This window comes from Cherax quadricarinatus, chromosome 70 (assembly GCF_038502225.1).
Source record: "Cherax quadricarinatus isolate ZL_2023a chromosome 70, ASM3850222v1, whole genome shotgun sequence".
Lineage (NCBI taxonomy): Eukaryota > Metazoa > Arthropoda > Malacostraca > Decapoda > Parastacidae > Cherax > Cherax quadricarinatus.
In genome coordinates, this window is record NC_091361.1 from 20,573,278 (window position 1) to 20,594,061 (window position 20,784).

Genomic DNA, 20,784 nt, shown 5'->3' on the forward strand with positions numbered 1-20,784 from the left:
GACGACACTGGAGGACAGAAGAGATAGGGGGGACATGATAACGACATACAAAATACTGAGAGGAATTGACAAGGTGGACAAAGACAGGATGTTCCAGAGATTGGACACAGTAACAAGGGGACACAGTTGGAAGCTGAAGACACAGATGAATCACAGGGATGTTAGGAAGTATTTCTTCAGCCACAGAGTAGTCAGTAAGTGGAATAGTTTGGGAAGCGATGTAGTGGAGGCAGGATCCATACATACCTGGAGTTTACCTGGAGAGAGTTCCGGGGGTCAACGCCCCCGCGGCCCGGTCTGAGACCAGCTTTAAGCAGAGGTATGATAAAGCTCACGGCTCAGGGAGAGTGACCTAGTAGCGATCAGTGAAGAGGCGGGGCCAGGAGCTGGGACTTGACCCCCGCAACCTCAACTAGGTGAGTACAACTAGGTGAGTACACTGGTCCCCCGCTTTTCGTAGTTCCCGGCAATCATAAAATTCGCCAATCATAGGGGTATTTTCGTATAAACATGGACTCGCTTTTCATAGGTTGACTCGCGAGTCGTAGTTCATCCGGGACGCGTACGCACAGCATGGGCCAGTGCGGCAGCCAGTCTGGCATTGTTTACCAGTGAGCGAAGGTCCCCTCACGTGCTCCAGCGAAATATTTCATAATATTCCATTTATTTTAGTGCTTGCAAGTACTAAATAAGCTACCATGGCTCCAAAGAAAGCTCCTAGTGCCAACCCTGTGGTAAAGAAGGTGAGAAATACGATTGAATTTAAGAAAACCATCACTGAACAATATGAAAGTGGTACAAGTGTGGCCGAACTGTCCAGGATGTATAAGAAACCCTACACAACCTTATGTTCCATAGTGGCCAAGAAAAATTAAATAAAGGATGCTGTTGATGCAAAGGGAGTAACTATGCTGACAAAAATGAGATCACCAGTACTGGAAGAGGTTGAGAAGTTATTATTGGTGTGGATAAATGAGAAACAATTAGCAGGAGAAACTCTTATGACTTTGTTTATTTGTGAAAAGGCTAGGCAGTTGCATGAAGATTTGGTAAAGAAATTGCCTGCAAATAGTGGTGAAGTGAGTGGATTTAAGGCCAACAAAGGCTGGTTTGAGAGATTTAAGAACCGTACTGGCATACACAGTGTGGTAAGGCATGGTGAGGCTGCCAGTTCGGACCACAAGGCGGCTGAAAAATATGTGCATGAATTCCAGGAGTACATAAACAGTGAAGGACTGAAACCTGAACAAGTGTTCAATTGTGACGAAACAGGCCTCTTTTGGAAGAAAATGCCAAAGAGGACCTTCATTACACAAGAGGAAAAGGCAATGCCAGGACATAAGCCTATGAAAGACAGGCTAACGCTAATGTTCTGCGCTAATGCTAGTGGGGATTTCAAAGTGAAGCCATTACTAGTGTACCATTCTGAAAATCCCAGAGTGTTCAGGAAAAACAATGTTATGAAGAGTAAATTGTGTGTGTTTTGGGAATCTAATAGTAAGGCATGGGTCATGAGGGAAATTTTCGTCGAGTGGTTCAATGAAGTGTTTGGCCCTAGTGTGAAGGAGTATCTCCTGGAAAAGAAATTGGATCTCAAGTGCGTGCTAGTAATGGACAATGCACCTGCTCATCCTCCAAACTTGGATGACCTAATTTTCGAGGAGTTTGGGTTCATCACAGTAAAGTTCTTGCCCCCGAATACCACTCCTCTCCTCCAACCCATGGACCAGCAGGTTATTGCAAACTTTAAAAAACTCTACACAAAAGCAATGTTTCACAGGTGCTTGACTGTGACCACAGACACTCACTTGACCCTAAGGGACTTTTGGAGAGAACACTTCAGCATCCTCCACTGCATAACCCTTAAAGGTATGGCTTGGGAGGGAGTGACTACCAGGACTTTGAACTCTGCCTGGAGAAAATTGTGGCCAGATTTTGTCGACAAGAGGGATTCTGAAGAATTTGGGACTGACCCTAATGAGCCTATGTCTGTTGTAAAATCAATTGTGGCACTCGGGAGTTCCATGGGGTTGGATGTGAGTTTGGAGGATGTGGAAGAATTGGTGGAAGACCACAATGAAGAGCTCACCACTGAGGAGCTGCAAGAGCTTCAGCAGGAAGAGCAACACATCGCAGCTCAGAATCTTGCTGCAGAGGAGGAGGAAGAGAGATGGAAGAAGGTGCCTTCTTCAGAAATTAAAGAGATTTTTACTATGTGGGGTAAGATGGAAAGCTTTATGGAGAAACATCACCCTAACAAGGTTGTTGCAAGCCAGGTTGGCAACATGTACAGTGATAAAGTCTTGGGCCATTTTAGGGAAGAGATGCCAGAAACAGAGCTCTCTCCACAGTTATTTTGTGAGACAGGACTCCAGTGACTCTCAAGGTGGTCCTAGTGGCATTACAGAGAAGAGAAGCAACCCCAGAAAAGCAAATGGTACCTGAGGTATTGATGGAAGGGGATTCCCCTTCCAAACTATAAACAATCCACTCTCTCCTCCTCCTCCAGTCTCCCATACACTAAGAAGAATCTCCAATAAAGGTAAGTGTTATGCTGTTAATGTTTCATTCATTATTTCTCATTGTATTGTTTATATACTACATGTATATTTCATGCAAAAATTTTTTTTGTTTTAATACTTCTGGGTGTCAGGAACGGATTAATTGTATTTACATTATTTCTTATGGGGAAAATTGATTCGTAAATCGTAAATTTCGTTTATAATAACGGCTCCAGGAACAAATTAATTACGAACAACGAGGGACCACTGTATACGTTTGGACCGTTTAAGGGTTAATGAAGCCAACAAATTTGCAGCACATGTGATGCTATCATGCCAACATGGACCAGAATCTCTAAGGTTTCCAGCACCTTGTCGAATCCCTGCCTCAAAGAATTCAGATTGTTTTGAAGGCAAAGGGAGAATCAGTACTAGAAAGGTGTATCTAATAAAGTGTATATGTACAGTATACCTGGAGTGTGTTTAGGGGGTCAACACCTCCACAGCCCAGTCTGTGACCAACTTATTTTTAATTTTAGGTATGAGAATACAGTGGTACCTTGGAATATGTCCTTAATCTGCTCCAGGACCTTGGCCTTATACCAAACAGGACGTATATATATATTTTTTTTATTGTTATCACACTGGCCGATTCCCACCAAGGCAGGGTGGCCCGAAAAAGAAAAACTTTCACCATCATTCACTCCATCACTGTCTTGCCAGAAGGGTGCTTTACACTACAGTTTTTAAACTACAACATTAACACCCCTCCTTCAGAGTGCAGGCACTGTACTTCCCCAGGACTCAAGTCCGGCCTGCCAGTTTTCCTGAACCCCTTCGTAAATGTTACTTTGCTCACACTCCAACAGCACGTCAAGTATTAAAAACCATTTGTCTCCATTCACTCCTATCAAACACGCTCACGCATGCCTGCTGGAAGTCCAAGCCCCTCGCACACAAAACCTCCTTTACCCCCTCCCTCCAACCTTTCCTAGGCCGACCCCTACCCCGCCTTCCTTCCACTACAGACTGATACACTCTTGAAGTCACTCTGTTTCGCTCCATTCTCTCTACATGTCCGAACCACCTTTGCTATACAGGACGTATACCAAACAAATTTTCCCATAAGAAATACATAGGGAAAACAATTAATCCGTTACCATGAAAAAAAGTCCTATTGTTATTGGCATATTATACATTAACCCTTAAACTGTCCAAACGTAGATCTACGTTCATGTGCAAAGCGCTCCGACCTTGATTTTCCCCATTTGAGAGCACGTAAAGAAAAACGTAGATCAATGTTAGGAGCCTGCCGCACATCAACGTATATCTACGTTTGGACAGCTTAAGGGTTAATGGGGTTGTATAAAATAATTTAAACACTGCTTAATACTAAAATATGTAATTTAAACACTGCTTAATATTAAAATACATACATAAATACAAAAGAATTAGATGAAATAAATGCAAATTTAACCCCACTTTACTTTGCTGAAAAGAGTTCAGCCTACTAGGATAGTGATGAGAAGGGAGGAGGAGGGCATATTATTGTTTGGAAGGAGAGTCCCCTTCTCTTTTCTGTCTCTTTTCCCTATTTGGACCTGGTTGAAACTCACCAGGTTTGACTTTTACTAAAAATCTGTCCAAAGAACTTTACTTCTGCCTTCTCCTCAGGATGTTTTGGAAATGTGACATTGTCTGGTCATTCCAGACAATGCTATTAAGGACTATTTGGGTTTTGTTGGGGTGGTCCTTCTCTGAAAAGTTGTTGACGTCCATCCATTTGGCAAAGATTTCCTTGATTAATGAAGTAGGGGCTTCCTCTATCTCCTCTTACCTCTCGAGAGAAGGGTAAACAAGGGTAGCGCGAGGTGTTGTGACTCATTTTGACCCATACAAGTTCTAGCATGCGACTCATATTCCAAACAAAGATTGTATACCAAGCAAAACTTTTCGCGTCCAAACAGGTTATATACCAAGTTGGACTTATACCAAGGTACCACTATACGTAATGCATTTTATTCTATTTCTCAAGGTGTTTTTTTGCACGAATTCAAGGAGTACAAAGACACTGAAAAATTAAAACCCCAACAAGTGTTTGTGACAAAACAGGCCTGTTGTGGAAGAAAATGCCAAACAGGACCTACATTACACAGGAGGAAAAAGCACTGCCAGGACACAAGCCTATGAAAGACAGATTAACTCTAATGTTTTGTAGTAATGCTAGTGAGAACTGCAAAGTAAAGCCTCTACTCATTTATCACTCAGAAACTCCCGGTGTATTCAAGAAAAACAGTGTCGTCAGGGCTAATTTGTGTGTAATGTGGTGAGCAAACAGTAAGGCATGGGTCACTAGGGATATTTTCTATGATTGGTTCTATCATGTGTTTGACCCCACTGTGAAAAATTACCTCCTGGAAAATAAATTGGACCTCAAGTGCCTCCTGGTATTAGACACTACTCCTGCTCATCTTCAGACTTGCCAGAGCGAACTGCGGGGGAGTTGAGCTTCATAAAAGTGAAGTTTTTGTCTCCTAATACCACCCCTCTCCTCCAGCCCATGGACCAGCAGGTCATTTCAAATTTCAAAAAACTGTACACCAAAGCAGTGTTTCAAAAGTGCTTTGAAGTGACCTCAGACACTGAATTGACCCTGAGTGAGTTCTGGAAAGATCACTTCAGTACCCTCAACTGCATAACTCTTATAGGTAAGGCTTGGGAGGGAGTGACTAACAGAACCTTGAACTCTGCTTGGAGGAAATTGTGGCCACAATGTGTACTGAAGGGTTTGGGGCTAACCCTCAGGAGCCTATGCCAGTTGCGGAATCTACAGTGGATCCCCGGTTCGCGATACTAATCCGTTCCTGAGAGCTCATCGTAAACCAAAAATATCGGAAAGCGAATCAATTTTCCCCATAAGAAATAATGGAAATCAAATTAATCCGTGCAAGACACCCAAAAGTATGAAAAAAAAAGCTTTTACCACATGAAATATTAAGTTTAATGCAATAGAATAGTAATTACAATAACAACAATAACAATAAATAACAATAAATAACCCTGCCTCGGTGGGAGACGGCCGACTTGTTGAAAAAAAAAAAAAAAAAAACTTTAATGAAGATCTGGTGATGATTGATGGGATGGGAGGAGGGGAGAGTGTGGATGGTGTTAGCATTTAGAAGGGGAATCCCCCTCCATTAGGACTTGAGGTAGCAAGTCCTTTTCCGGGGTTACTTCCCTTCTTTTAATGCCACTAGGACCAGGTTGAGAGTCACTGGACCTCTGTCGCACAACAAATGTGTCCATAGAGGCCTGTACCTCTCGTTCCTTTATGACTTTCCTAAAGTGGTTCACAACATTGTCAGTGTAATAGTCACCAGCATGGCTTGCAATAGCTGTCTGAGGGTGATTTTCATCCATGAAGGTTTGCACTTCAAGCCACTTTGCACAGATTTCCTTAATCTTTGAAGTAGGCAACTTCTTCAATTTCTCTCTCCCCTCCTCCAAAGCAATTTCCTCAGGTGTGGCCTCTTGCTGTTGAAGTTGATCTAGCAGCTCATCAGTGATTAGTTCTTTATTGTCCTCCTCCACCAACTCTTCCACATCCTCCCCACTAACCTCCAATTCCAAGGACTTCCCCAATGCCACAATGGATTCCTCAACTGGCATAGGCTTCTCAGGGTTAGCCTCAAACCCTTCGAAATCCCTTTTGTCTACACATTCTGGCCACAGTCTTTTCCAGGCAGAGTTCAAGGTCCTCTTAGTCAATCCCAAGCCTTACCTATAAGTTTTACACAATTGAGGATAGTAAAGTGATCCTTCCAAAACTCCTTTAGAGTCAAATGAGTTTCTGTGGTCACTTCAAAGCACCTTTCAAACATAGCTTTTGTGTACAGTTTCTTGAAGTTGGAAATGACCTGCTGGTCCATGGGCTGCAGGAGAGGAGTGGTATTTGGAGGCAAAAACTTGACCTTAATGAAACTCATATCCCCACAAAGTCGAAGGGTTGGCACTGGGAGCTTTCTTGGGGCACATGGTGACTTATTTTGCAAACAGGCACCAAAAACAGTGATAATATGGATAATATGGAATGTACCGAATGTATCCTTAGATGTGCGCACACTGGCTGGCTTGTAAACACTGGCACACACGGGGCAATTCAGGCCTCACATGGACACGTCTCGTACGAACCACATCGCATACCGGGTTTCGTATCGGGAAGCGAGGCAAATTTTCTGCGATATAATGCATCGGTTACCGGATTTATCGGATTCCGATAGCATCACGAACCGGGGGTCCACTGTACTGTGTCATTGGGGAAGTCCATGGGGGTGGAGGTTAGTGGGGAGGATGTGGAAGAGTTGGTGGAGGACGATGATGATGAACCACTGATGAGCTGCAAGAGCATCTGCAATAGCAAGAGACCACAACTGAGGAAACTGCTTCAGAGGAGGGGAGAGAGAGATGGAGGAAGTTGCCTTCTTCAACGATTAAGGGCATTTATACAATGTGGACAAAGGTGCAAGCCTTTATGGAAGAACATCACCCTGACACAGCTATAGCAAGCCATGCTGGTGACTATTATAATGACAATGTCGTGGCCCATTTTAGGAAAAATCTTAAAAGGAATGCCAGGTACAGAGCTCTATGGACAGATTTTTGGTGCAACAGAGGTCCAGTGACTGTCAAGTTGTTCCCAGTGGCATTAACCCTTTGACTGTCGCAACCCCCAATCCTGAGGTGTCTCCTGGTGTCGCAAAATTTCCAAAAAAAGAAAAAATTATTTTTTCGTATGAAATGATAGAGAATCTTTTCCCGATTGTAATGACACCAAAAAAACGAAATTTGATGGAAAACTGACGGAATTATGCTCTCATGAAGTTAGCGACCTCGGCGATATTTACAAATCCGCTATTTTGCCCAATCTGAGCCCTATTTTCAGCTAATTCTGTTGTTCCAGTCGACCAAACTCATAGCTATTTCTTTAGAACTCCATTTTTTCTATCGATTGAGTACAAGAAACTGCCCATTTACTGATTTCAACTACCCAATAATGTGGTCAGAAATTTGCAATTTGGCCAATTTCACGAAAATTTAAAAATATGACAATTTCAAAATAAGGTTCAGAATGAACAATGCAGACATTCCTGGCTCTAAAATAACATTTTCTTTGTTCATCAGTCATGTCTCCAGGCTCCTTTGATATTACTCTTGCTTTCTATTTTGAATTTTTATTCAAACAAAAAATAGAAGACTTACTATTATGCAGACTACTGCAATACTGTAATAATTGTATAAATAACATCAACCCATTCATGACTGCATATTAGAATGGCTAGTTGGACATTTATTGGACAATGACATCATTTGTTTACTTTTGAACATTGGCAAAAATCAAACATTTCCCCTACTTTGAGCTCCGTTTCCAGGTTCTTTTTATAGTAAAATCAATCAAAATCACCTCAATTTCTATATGTTTTACATTCTATCAAATGAGACCAAGAAAACGAGAATACAACCATAAATACTATACGAAAATAGACCACAAAGTCGGCATTTTAATTAAAAAAAACGGTCGGAGTTTTTTTTCTCTCATTATGCACTGCGTGCTCCAGGATTTTTTTTATATGGTGCACACTGACCACACAGACCCATTCTCTCACATGTTGGCCTACCAGCTTTCTCCTGCTTGATCTGAAGCCGCTAGAATTTATGAGTATATATACGTCAAACACGGTACCTCGTAAGACATATATATATGGCCGCGACAGTCAAAGGGTTAAAAAAACAAGGGAAGTAACCCCGGAAAAGGACTTGGTACTTAAAGTCTTTATGGAAGGGGATTCCCCTTCCAAACAATAACACACCACCATCATCTCCCCTCCTCCCATTTCATCACTCATCACTACATCTTCAAAAAAGGTAAGTGTCATTTATTCTTCATGTAGTATTTATTGTGCATCTATCATTGTTTTCTGTGTAGGAAAATGTATTTTCATGTGAAAAAAAATTTCATACTTTTGGGCGTCTGCAATGGATTAATTGTATTTCCATTATTTCTTATGGGGAAAATTAATTCGGCTAACGATAAATTTGGCTAAGGACAAGCTCTCTGAAACGGACTAAAATCATTGGTCGAGGGTCCATTGTATATAGTACTGCAATTATGTATACGGGAAGCAAACAAATAAAATATCAAAATAAACTAAGAGTACTTACCGGTGAGCCTTGCGATTCTGATTGTGATTGGTATGATTCTTTGACTTGGCCATGTTTTATGTCTTTCTAGCCTGTAAGAAAAATATACATTGAGTATTGGGAAACTAATAGATATGAGAAAAACCATATTAAGCTCAGCTTTAAATTAAAACAAGTTTTTATTATTACATATACAGTAGGGCCCTGCTTTACGGTGTTTTGCTTGACAGTACGTATTCTGCTAATATGGCGATTTCAAATTATGACTAAAAACTTGCCATACAGCTCCCATCTTTCTAATACAGCACACCCCACCTGGTTTGCTTACGTTCTCCGTGAGCACATCTCTGTTATGTCTGGAAACTTTCCAAAATTTTTAAAGTTATTGCATATTTTATATGCACTCTGATAATTATACTTGTGTACCTGTACCTAAATATACTTACACACTGTACTGGCATGCAGGTACACATTAAAATCATTAAGAGTCTCTCTACTCTTGAAGATGCCATATTAACCCCTTCAGGGTTGACAGGTCCTCTCTCAGAATTCTCAGGGTCGACAAATTTTCAAAAAAAAAAAAAATCTTACGAAAAGATGGAGAATCTTTTCCCGATCACAATGACACCAAAAGTATGAAATTTGATGGAAAACTTACGGAATTATGCTCTCGCGAAGTCAGCGGTCTCGACGATGTTTACGCATCGGCGATTTTGCCCACTTTGAGCCCTATTTTCAGCCAATTCCAGTGTACTAGTCGACAAAAATCATAACTATTTCGCTAGAACTCCATTTTTTCTATCAAATGAGTACAAGAAACTACCCAATTTTGCCAATTTCAGACAAATTTCAAAAGATGTCAATTTCCAAATAGGGTCCAGAATAAACAAGAAAGACATTCCTGGCACTAAAATAACATTTCCTCTGTTCATTAGTCACATCCCCATGCCCCTCTTACATACTTTTGCTTTCCACTTTGAATTTTTATCCTCACAAAAAACAGAAGATTTACTGTTATGCAGACTACTGCATTAGTGTAGAAATGGTATAAATCATATCAGCGCACTTGCGAAAGAATATTAGACTCACCAGTTGACGTGTATTGGACGCGCAGCATGATTTGTTTACTTTTGAACTTTGGCAAAAATCGAACATTTCTATTACTTTGAGCTCAATTTCAAGGTACTTTTCATTATAAAACCAATCAAAAAGGTCTCAATTTCTGTAATATGTCTTCCATTCTATAAAATGAGACCAGGAAAACTAGAATGCCATCATAAATACCATACGAAAATACAGTGCAAAATCGCTGCTTTAAACCAAAAACACTGTCAAAGTTTTTTTTTCTCATTATGCACTGTGTGCTGCAGGATTTTTTTTATACTGCGCACACTGACCACATAGACCCATTGTTTCATATGTAGGCCTACCAGCTTTCTCTCACTAGATTTGAGGGCGCTAGAATTTAGGCGTACATGAAAAACCCTGGTGCGTAAGCCATACTAGTACGTCAGAAACCCTGAAAGGGTTAATAATCGCTTGGGTGCATTAACCCTTTGGGGGTCGACAGGTCCTCTCAGAGATTTGTTCTCAGGGTCGGCCAAATTTCAAAAAAAAAAAAAAAAAAAAATATCTGATGAAAAGATAGAGAATCTTTTCCCGATCATATTGACACCAAAAGTATGAAATTTGATGGAAAACTTACGGAATTATGTTCTCGCGAAGTTAGCAGTCTCGACGATGTTTACTGCCCACTTTGAGCCCTATTTTCAGCCAATTCCAGTGAACTAGTCGACAAAAATCATAACTACTTCTCTAGAACTCCATTTTTTCTATCGAATAAGTACAAGAAACCACCCATTTACTGATTTCAACTATCCAATAAAGTGGTCAGAATTTAGCAATTTTGCCAATTTCACACAAATTTCAAAAGATGCCAATTTCTGAATAGGGTCCAGAATAAACAAGACATTCCTGGCACTAAAATAACAAGTTCTCTGCTCGTTAGTCACATCCCCAGGCCCCTCTTATATTTCTTTGGCTTTCCACTTTGAATTTTTATTCTTACAAAAGAAATAAGATTTACTGTTACGCAGACTATTGCATTAGTGTAGAAATGGTATAAATAATATCAGCGCACTTGTGAAAGAATATTTGACTCACCAGTTGATGTGTATTGGACGCTTGGCATGATTTGCTTACGTTTGAACTTTGGTAAAAATCGAACATTTCTGCTATTTTGAGCTCAATTTCAAGGTACTTTTTATTGTAAAACCAGTCAAAATCATCTCAATTTCTGTAATATGTCTTCCATTCTATAAAATGAGACCAAGTAAACTAGAATACAACAATAAATACCATACGAAAATACAGTGCAAAGTAGCTGTTTTAATCCAAAAATACGGTCAGTTTTTTTTTTCTCATTACGCACTGTGTGCTGCAGGATTTTTTTTATACTGTGCACACTGACCACATAGACCCATTCTTACATATGTAGGCCTACCAGCTTTCTCTCACTAGATTTGAGGGGGCTAGAATTTAGGCGTACTGGTACGTCAAAAACCCTGGGTCATAAGAAGTACTAGTACGTCCGAAACCCCCAAAGGGTTAAGTGTCATATGTTACGTTAATATAGACATTTCCATTAATCCATCTATGATTTTTCTTCAAAATTATGTAAGAAACACATTACAAACACAAACATGATGCATACACTCACAGTACAAATATTGACATAAATATGAGATGTTTACCATTACATTTGATCTAGTCAAACACCAGTTACTGGAGGATATTATTATTATAATCAAAAAGAAGCGCTAAGCCACAAGGGCTATACAGCGCTGCAGGGCAGGAAGCGAGGGTATCAGGTGGTAAAAGGGAGGTGGATGAGTAATAGGTTACGGATAACAGCGGGGCAGTGGATGGTGAAAGGGTAAAGGGCAGCAAGAGACTGAGCTAGAAAGGGCTGAGGGGAGTGCGTAAGGTATCATCATCAGAGTTTGTGGAGTAAATCAGTCGTTGTCAAGAAGTCAATGAGAGAGTCAGGATTAAAGGTGGGTCCATCAGCAAGAAGGGAAGGTAAAGAGAGAGTAGTAGAACGAAGACGGCGTTGGAGGTAAATTCTGCGTGCTCGTTGATAGAGAGGGCAGTCTAACAGAATGTGGCTAATCGATACTGGAACTTGACACTGCTCACAGAGAGGAACAGGGTGCCTCTCCATGAGATATCCGTGAGTAAGACGAGTGTGGCCAATGTGAAGGCGGGAGAGAGTGGTCTCCCAACCACGGCACTGATGACAAGAAGACGGCCAGTAACCTATGCTCGGTTTAATAGAATGAAGTTTGTTACCAAGCAGAGTTGACCAACGTTGTTGCCAACGGGCGTGAAGGTGGGTAGCTATTGCAGCAAAATAGTCCAGAAATGGAACACCTCTATAGGAAATTGGTAGGTCATGTACTGCTGACCACGCAGCAGTGTCTGCCTGTTCATTGCCCTGTACGTCGACATGACCAGGGACCCAACAAAAAATAATATCTTTATGCTTGGTAGAGATACGGCGTAGCCAAAGTTGGATATGGAGAACTAGGGGGTGAGATGTATCAAATTTTCATATAGCCTGTAGAGCACTAAGGGAGTCTGAGACTACCACAAATGATGACACAGGCATAGATGCGATACGAATAAGTGCTGCAAGAATGGCATACAATTCAGCAGTAAAAATGCTAGCCGAAGATAGTAAATGCCCCTGCACAACGCTGTCCGGAAACACTGCTGCGAATCCGACGCTGTCTGAAGACTCAGAGCCATCTGTGTACACAGCGATGGCATGAGAATGGGAGTGGAAGTGATCAAGAAAAAGAGAGCGGGAAGCCACCGTAGGCAGTTGAGCTTTCGAGCAAGGGAGTGAGAAAGAACAGACCCGAAAAGCTGGAACTTCCCAGGGGGGTAGGGAAAAGTGAGATGCTACATGAACATATAAAGGTGGTAACTGAAGGGAAGACAAGAGTGAATGTTGGCGAAGAGAAAAGGGACAGAGCAAACAGGGGCGGTGAACGAATAAAGAATGTCTACTAATATCGGTGACCATTCTATAAATGGAAGGATTGTGGAGATCGTGAGAGCATACATAGTAGCGAAGGCAATGGGCATCACTGAGATCAGATAAGGATGGAACATTCGCTTCTGCATAGAGGCTCTCAACAGGGGAAGAGCGAAAAGCACCAAGGCACAAACGTAATCCTTGGTGATGGATAGAGTTAAGGCTAGAGAGAGTAGCAGGAGAGGCCGTGGAATAAATCTGGTCACCATAATCGAATTTCGATAAAACGAGGGCTGAATGTAGGCGAAGCAGAGTTCGACGATCAGCTCCCCAGGAAAGATGAGCAAGGGTTTTATGAAGGTTTAGCCGGCTGTGACAAGTTGCCTTCAGAGGGGTAATGTGAGGTTTCCAGGATAACCTACGGTCAAAGAGAAGGCCTAGAAACCTGACTGTATCACGTTCGGGGATACGGGAGCCACAGAGATACAAAGGATGATCGGAGATGACAGAGCGTCTAGTGAAAGTAATTTGGTGAGTTTTGGTACTGGAAAATTTAAACCCATGCGTGGTGGCCCAAGTGGAAACACGGTCGACCGCATGCTGGAGAGAAACTGCAATGAGATGACAGTCAGCGCCTGCACAAGCAATAGCGAAGTCATCAACATAGAGTGATGACCAAATATTGGGTGAAAGAACAGAGGCCAAATCATTTATAGCAAGGAGAAAAAGTATTCTGCTTAGAACACATCCTTGAGGGACACCTTCAGCTTGGACGAAGTCCGGGGAAAGAACATTATTGACTCGAACACGGAAATGTCTGTCAGTTAAAAAGTTCTTAAGGAAGGATGGTAGATTGCCTCGGAGGCCTAAGGAGTGGGCCTGGGCCAAAATATTATACCTCCAAGTTGTGTCATATGCCTTCTCAAGGTAAAAGAATATGGCAATAACTGAGTGATTATTCGCAAAGGCATTACGAACATACGTATCCAAGCGTAGTAAGGGATCTATGGTAGAACGGCCCTTACGAAAGCCATATTGACTAGCGGAGAGACTGTTGTGTGTCTCTAAATACCACATTAAACGTCGATTTACGAGACGTTCCATCACTTTGTAAACTGCACTAGTAAGAGCGATGGGACGATAGTGGGAGGCATCATGCCCTGTAGTACCCGGTTTGCGGAAAGGGAGAACAATGGCAGTTTTCCACAGCTGGGGAAGAACTCCTTGTGCCCAAATAAGATTGTAAGAGGACTACAAGGGCTGACCGAAGTAAATGTTGTAACATACGAATATGTCGTCAGGCCCAGCTGCCGATGATCGGCAAGCTGAGAGCGTTGCCTCCAGTTCTTGAAGTGTAAAAGGCACATTATACTGTTCTTCTCTGAAAGAAGAAAAGTCCAAGGGTACTAACTCTCTGGCAGACTTTGAGGAAAGAAACGAGAGGCATAGATGGAGCCCCCAGGAAATACGGACCAGATGTGTGCCAAGTTCAATGGCAACGTCGAGTGGGTTTGCTACATCAACACCAGCGACCCGTAGAACAGGAGCCGGGTCAGGAGAGTATTTACCACTCAATTTCCTCACTTTTTTCCAGACTGCACTCATACACCAAATCCAGTCATTCCTGGAGTGGAACCACAGTCGATGGCCTCCACTCCAAACCAACAGATACAGATACTAATGCCAGAAAAAAAATCCCCCCCCAGTACCAACAATACCACCAGTCCGATGACATTCTTCTTTGCAAATATACAGGGTCTAAAGCCAGCAACAAACAACAAAATACCTTTCATCCGTGGACTGCTTGCAGAGGCAAAGGCAATGTTCGCGGCTTTCACTGAGACCCACATAAAGGATCACTTGGACAACGAAATATGGATCCCAGGTTACAACCTATACAGATGTGACAGAGTGAACAGGCAAAAGGGGAGGGGGGGGGGGTTGGCCTGTACATTGCAGAGTCACTTGTTTGCACAGAACTGCTTAATGCCTCAAATGATGTAGTGGAAGTTTTAGCAGTAAAGATCGAGAACCAAAACCTAGTCATTGTGGTAGTCTACAAGCCTCCGGATGCAACATCCCAGCAATTCCAGGAACAGCTGTTAAAAACTGACCACTGTCTGGAAAATCTTCCAGCTCCTGCCCCCAACATCTTGCTCCTGGGGGATTTCAACTTAAGGCACCTAAAATGGAGGAATATAGCAAATAATATTGTTGCAGTAATAACACCAGGAGGCAGCTCTGATGAATACTCACACTCACACGAGCTTTTAAATCTCTGCACAAAATTCAATTTAAACCAGCAAATAATAGAGCCTACTAGACTGGAGAATACACTAGACCTCATCTTCACTAACAATGATGATCTGATAAGAAATGTCACCATATCAAAAACAATATACTCAGATCACAACATAAATGAGGTTCAGACATGTATGCGCGGAGCCCCAGACCGACATAATGAGATTAGTCATGAGGGAGCTTTCACCAAATTCAACTTCAATAACAAAAACAAAGTGGGACCAAGTAAACCAAGTCCTAACCGATATAAGCTGGGAAGATATACTAAGCAACACAGACCCCAACTTATGCCTAGAACAGATTAACTTGGTGGCACTCGATGTATGCACAAGGCTTATTCCTCTAAGAAAAAGGAGGAGTAGATGTAAAATAGAAAGAGACAGGCGCTCCCTTTACAGGCGACGGAAAAGAATAACAGAGCGGCTAAAAGAGGTCAAACCATACCCCCGGCTGGGATTGAACCCGAAGTCATAGAGTCTCAAAACTCCAGCCCGTCGCGTTAGCCACTAGACCAGCTAGCCACAATAAGATTCATCCAATTAGGTATATTTCTACACCATAGGAAGGTTAGCACAGGCACCTCTGTGACCACAAATGCAAGTTTTTACAGACGAATCTCCAGCTAGTGTGGCCGTGACGAACTCTAGCTCAAGTCCCTTCACTGCCGTCAACATGACTCAAGAAATCGTAATGACACGATCGCAAACAAACCATATCCCCGGCCGGGATTTAACCCGCAGTCATAGTTGAGTTGCGAGTAAAGATCCCAATTTGCCCGATCAAATTGCCAGCGAGGGCTACGGAAAGGTGGTGAATAGGAAGGAGAAGTAAGAATGATTGGAAAGTGATTGCTGTCATGTAAGTCCGGTAGAACAGACCAGGTGAAGTCTAGTGCAGTGGAGGAAGAGCAGACTGATAGATCGATGCAAGAGAGAGTATGAGTACGAGGATCAAAATGGGTGGGAGTACCCGTATTTAAAACATGGAGGGGGTGAGAGGCGAGAAAAGCCTCCAACTGGATGCCTCGTGAGTTAGGCTTATTGGGCGGTAATTTGACGGTAACGACTTGTCCCCTGCTTTAAAAATAGGAATTACATTAGCCATCTTCCACATATCAGACACTACACTAGTTAAAGGTTCACAGAGTTCCACTTTACACTCTTTAAGAATCCTTGAAAAAAGTTCATCAGGGCCTGAGGATTTATTTTGCTTTAACCGGTCTATCTGTTTGATAACCATTTCGCTAGTGATTGCGATACTGCATAATTTATCATCTTCAAGCCCACTATAAAAATTAATTACTGGGATATTGTCAGTGTCTTCCTGAGTGAAAACTGAGAGAAAATAATTATTAAGAATAGAGCACATTTCATTCTCCTTGTCAGTGAGATGCCCAGAGTTATAAAAATAACCTATCTTATCTCTAACTTTTGTTCTATAAACCTGGAAAAAACTTTTTGGGTTAGTTTTCGAATCCCTAGCAACTTCAATTTCATAGTCCCGAGCCTGGTCACAGACCGGGCCGCGAGGGCGTTGACCCCCCAAAACCCTCTCCAAGTATTCTCCTTGAACGGTGGGGTCAGAGAAATGTGTGATCCATGAATGATGGAGTCAAAGAAATATGTGATCCATGAATGGTGGGGTCAAAGAAATGTGTGATCCATGAATGGTGGGGTCAAAGAAATGTGACCCCTGAATGGTGGGGTCAAGGAAATGTGTGATCCATGAATGGTGGGGTCAAAGAAATGTGTGATCCATGAATGGTGGGGCCAAAGAAATGTGTGATCCATGAATGGTGGGGTCAAAGAAATGTGTGATCCATGAATGGTGGGGTCAAAGGATGGTGATCCAATTCATGTCTGTATGTATAACTCACTGTGATTGTGATCAGATATGAACATGTAATTAGTTCATTACTATTGTAACTTCTTCAGCTATCAAAGCCTTTCGACACAGTCCCTGCACCAATTATGTACTTCTGTAATCTTTTCACTGACACTCGCGAGTTGGGTATGGGGTACATAACAAAGATATTGAACTAATAAAACTTGAGGAACAATGGGCTTAGTGAAGGGTGGTCTGAAGAATGGTGGAGGCTCGACTCTGTCTGATATCCTCAGTACACTCAAGCATCTAAACTCATCACCAGTGTGAGTGATTAGTCTCCAGAAATGATGGTGTCAAAAAATGGTGGTCACAGGGAACGGAGGTTGCAGGCAACAGTGGTCACAGGGAACAGTGATCGCAGGGAACGGTGATCACAGGCAACTGTGGCCGCAGGGAACGGTGGTCTCAAGGAACTGTGGTCTCAAGGAACGGTGATCGCAGGAAACGGTGGAACTTGATCCTAAGTTTCGTAACTCACCAATAAGTCACCTTCTTGTCTTGCAGGATGAATCCGCGTATTTCCTTCAAATACTTTTTATCATTTTCTTTCTTTTTCTTGTAAAGCTTGGGTTTCTGTGTCTTGTCTACTGCACTACCCAGGTCTATAAGATGTGCCATGTAATTTTGCCCTCTCTTTCTAATCATGATATTTGATTCTGTTATGTCATTATGGGCAAAATCGGTCTTATGGAAATCTTTTAGTGCTTCCTTAGCTGCTTTATATGCCTTCAGGCAATCTTCCAAAGAATTCTTCAATATAAATTTTGAGAAAGTTATCCCGGTGCAATATGACATCACGATAGCCAAAGGCTCATAAATTATTCCATAAAGTTTGGGAACTCCACCAGCACCATCAACTTTCAGGAGAGCTCTGGCTTCCTTCACAGCTTCTTCCACATAAATGTCACCGAAGAACTCCTTGACGACGACGGTGGTTGTGGAACCATCTTTTTGTTTTAAGATAGCTTTGGAAGTCTCTCCACATCCCCCTCTTCCAAGTCTTTTCTTGATATCCAGGCTGCTCCAGGATAATACAGGGATGACAGTGTCGCTGGTGGATCCACCTGTTTTTGTCTCACTGTCTGGGGGGCAGAAATTCTCTGCAAGTTCAGTACTCTTGTCCTGGAGGAGAGTCACATCCAATTTTGGCTTTTTGGAAGGTGAGGTGAGAGGTGATGTGGAGCAAGGCCTCTTGAAGTTTGCACTGACATAGCTGGCTATATCATTTAACATCTCGAGTGAGTCCTTCATAAGAGGCTGAGTCTCACTGTCAGCTTCTTGCCCGTCAGCAGTCTTAGCGAAGAAATTGTCTCCTCTTCCTTCCACTTTTGCCATTGAAGAAACGATTGTTGCTTCAGGAAAAACTCAAGTAGAAATCTCAAAAAACACTGAGCACTTTCCTAAAATAGATGGGCTGACCAAATATATTGCTAATACACTTGATGACCAACAGTATATTTTGCACACGGGACGTCCAATAATATACGTACTTGATATACGAGATTACCGATAATATATTCCAAAAACGGGATGTCTAATATTATAGTAATAGAAGGGATGACCAATAATATAGTTAATACAGAAGATTACCTATAATATATTCCGAAGACGGGATGACTAATATTATAGTTAATAGAAGGGATGACCAATAATATAGTTAATACACAAGATAACCAATAATATATTCCAAAGACTGGATGACCAATATTATAGTAACAGAAGGGATGACCAATAATATAGTTAATACACAAGATAACCAATAATATATTCCAAAGACGGGATGACTAATATTATAGTTAATAGAAGGGATGACCAATAATATAGTTAATACACAAGATTACCGATAATATATTCCAAAGACGGGATGACGAATATTATAGTAACAGAAGGGATGACCAATAATATAGTTAATACACAAGATTACCGATAATATATTTCCAAGACGGGATGACCAATATTATAGTTAATAGAAGGGATAATTAATAATATAATTAATAGAAAGACGATCATATAATATAGCTAGAGTGAGGAAAGTAAGTGGTTCACTATTACAAAAGAGGTCATACGTTATGTTATATTTATATGGTAGGTGAGTTATGTTTGTATGTTAGGCGAGTTATGTTTGTATGGTAGGCGAGTTGTTTGTATGGTAGGTGAGTTATGTTTGTATGGTAGGTGAGTTATGTTTGTATGGTAAGTGAGTTATGTTTGTATGGTAGTTGAGTTATACTTGTATAATAGGTGAGATATGTTTGTATGGTAGGAGAGTTATACTTGTATGGTGAGGAACTGACATACTAAATATACTCTTTCTCCACAGTCAACACCACAAATATGTGGATGCAGTGCAAGTGGTGACCTGCCTTATGTAAGTACATGTTGCCATTTACTCTTTGTCACAGAAAATAGTACATTCGTATCTTATCAGAACACTTGTAAAAAAAAAAAAAAAAAAATCCTCACTTATACCGTCAGTGAGACTTCCTGTCTATAAATTCGTCATTTTGAGGTAACTTTACATTCATGTGTACTTTACTGCAACATTTTTTCTCCATCTTAAGTTAAATATTGATGAAACTCGGTGTAGCCGAAGTAAGTTTTTTTATAACTTGATAAGAGATGGTAATAGCTGTGTAATACGTAACTTTATTAGCGCAAGACGTGGTGGAGGCTTGATCCTCCGACTGCTGAGCACTAGACAGACGAGTTTCTATTTACACTCGCCTACATAACCTAAAGACTCAGGAACTTCAGGTTTGATCCAGCCTTTTGCTGATCTGTGGCACGAAACTAATGTAGATACCCTTATATACTGTACTTCTGGTTTTAACTTACATGATAGATAGAGATATATATATATAAATAAATATATATATATATAGAGAGAGAGAGATAGAGAGATAGAGAGAGAGATAGAGAGAGAGATAGAGAGAGAGATAGAGAGAGATAGAGATAGAGATAGAGAGAGAGAGAGATAGAGAGATAGAGATAGAGATAGAGAGAGATAGAGAGAGATAGAGAGATAGAGAGATAGAGAGATAGAGAGATAGAGAGAGATAGAGAGAGAGAGAGAGAGAGAGAGAGAGAGAGAGAGAGAGAGAGAGAGAGAGAGAGAGAGAGAGAGAGAGAGAGAGAGAGAGAGAGAGAGAGAGAGAGAGAGAGAGAGAGAGAGAGAGAGAGAGAGAGAGAGAGAGAGAGAGAGAGAGAGAGAGAGAGAGAGAGAGAGAGAGAGAGAGAGAGAGAGAGAGAGAGAGAGAGAGAGAGAGACTCAACCAGCACCTTATACAGAGGGACTTTGATGACCTTCTTGCAGTGTTGGACATGAGAAACTTTGTTCATTTCCCTACTCACATCTCTGGCTCCTCCCTTGACCCAGTAGCGAGTGATCTGGCAGAAAGCAGTCACTTGTCAACCCCTCGGCTATGTTGGATCGTCTGACCACAAGGCTGTTTTTACGACACTTAAGATCCCAACAGAACGAGGTGAAGAGAATGTTGTTGTCATTAAGGTACTTAACTACTTGAGAGTACACTGCCCTCTCTAGAATTTTGGATATTATACTGAGTATACTAACAGGCCTATAGTTGCTGACATCAGACCTACTATTTTTCTTGAAGATAGGAGTAACTCGGGCCTCCTTGAACCCCTCCAGTACGGTATTAGTGGTGATTGATAGATTTATTATGTGAGCAATAGGGATTGACAGTTCAGAAGCACCATCTTTTAAGAACTTAGACGGGATGTTATCAGGGCCTGTGCTCTTATTTGGGTTTAACCTACTTAGTTCTTTTTGAATAAAATCATGAGATACACTTACTAGTTGACAACTGTCTGGGGTTACCCCTTTATTGGTTT

General features: G+C 41.5%; 1 protein-coding gene across 2 annotated transcripts in view; it reads right to left on the reverse strand.

The window, feature by feature from the left end:
* The window catches only part of RpL29 (ribosomal protein L29), an 80,863-nt gene that overhangs the window by 25,993 nt on the left and 34,086 nt on the right, over positions 1 to 20,784 (reverse strand). For both annotated transcript variants that reach the window (XM_070099930.1, XM_070099931.1), the window contains exon 2: positions 8,721 to 8,791. In XM_070099930.1, coding sequence (XP_069956031.1) covers positions 8,721 to 8,773 — 53 coding nt within the window. In that variant the 5' untranslated portion in view covers positions 8,774 to 8,791. The remainder of the gene's footprint in view (positions 1 to 8,720; positions 8,792 to 20,784) is intronic.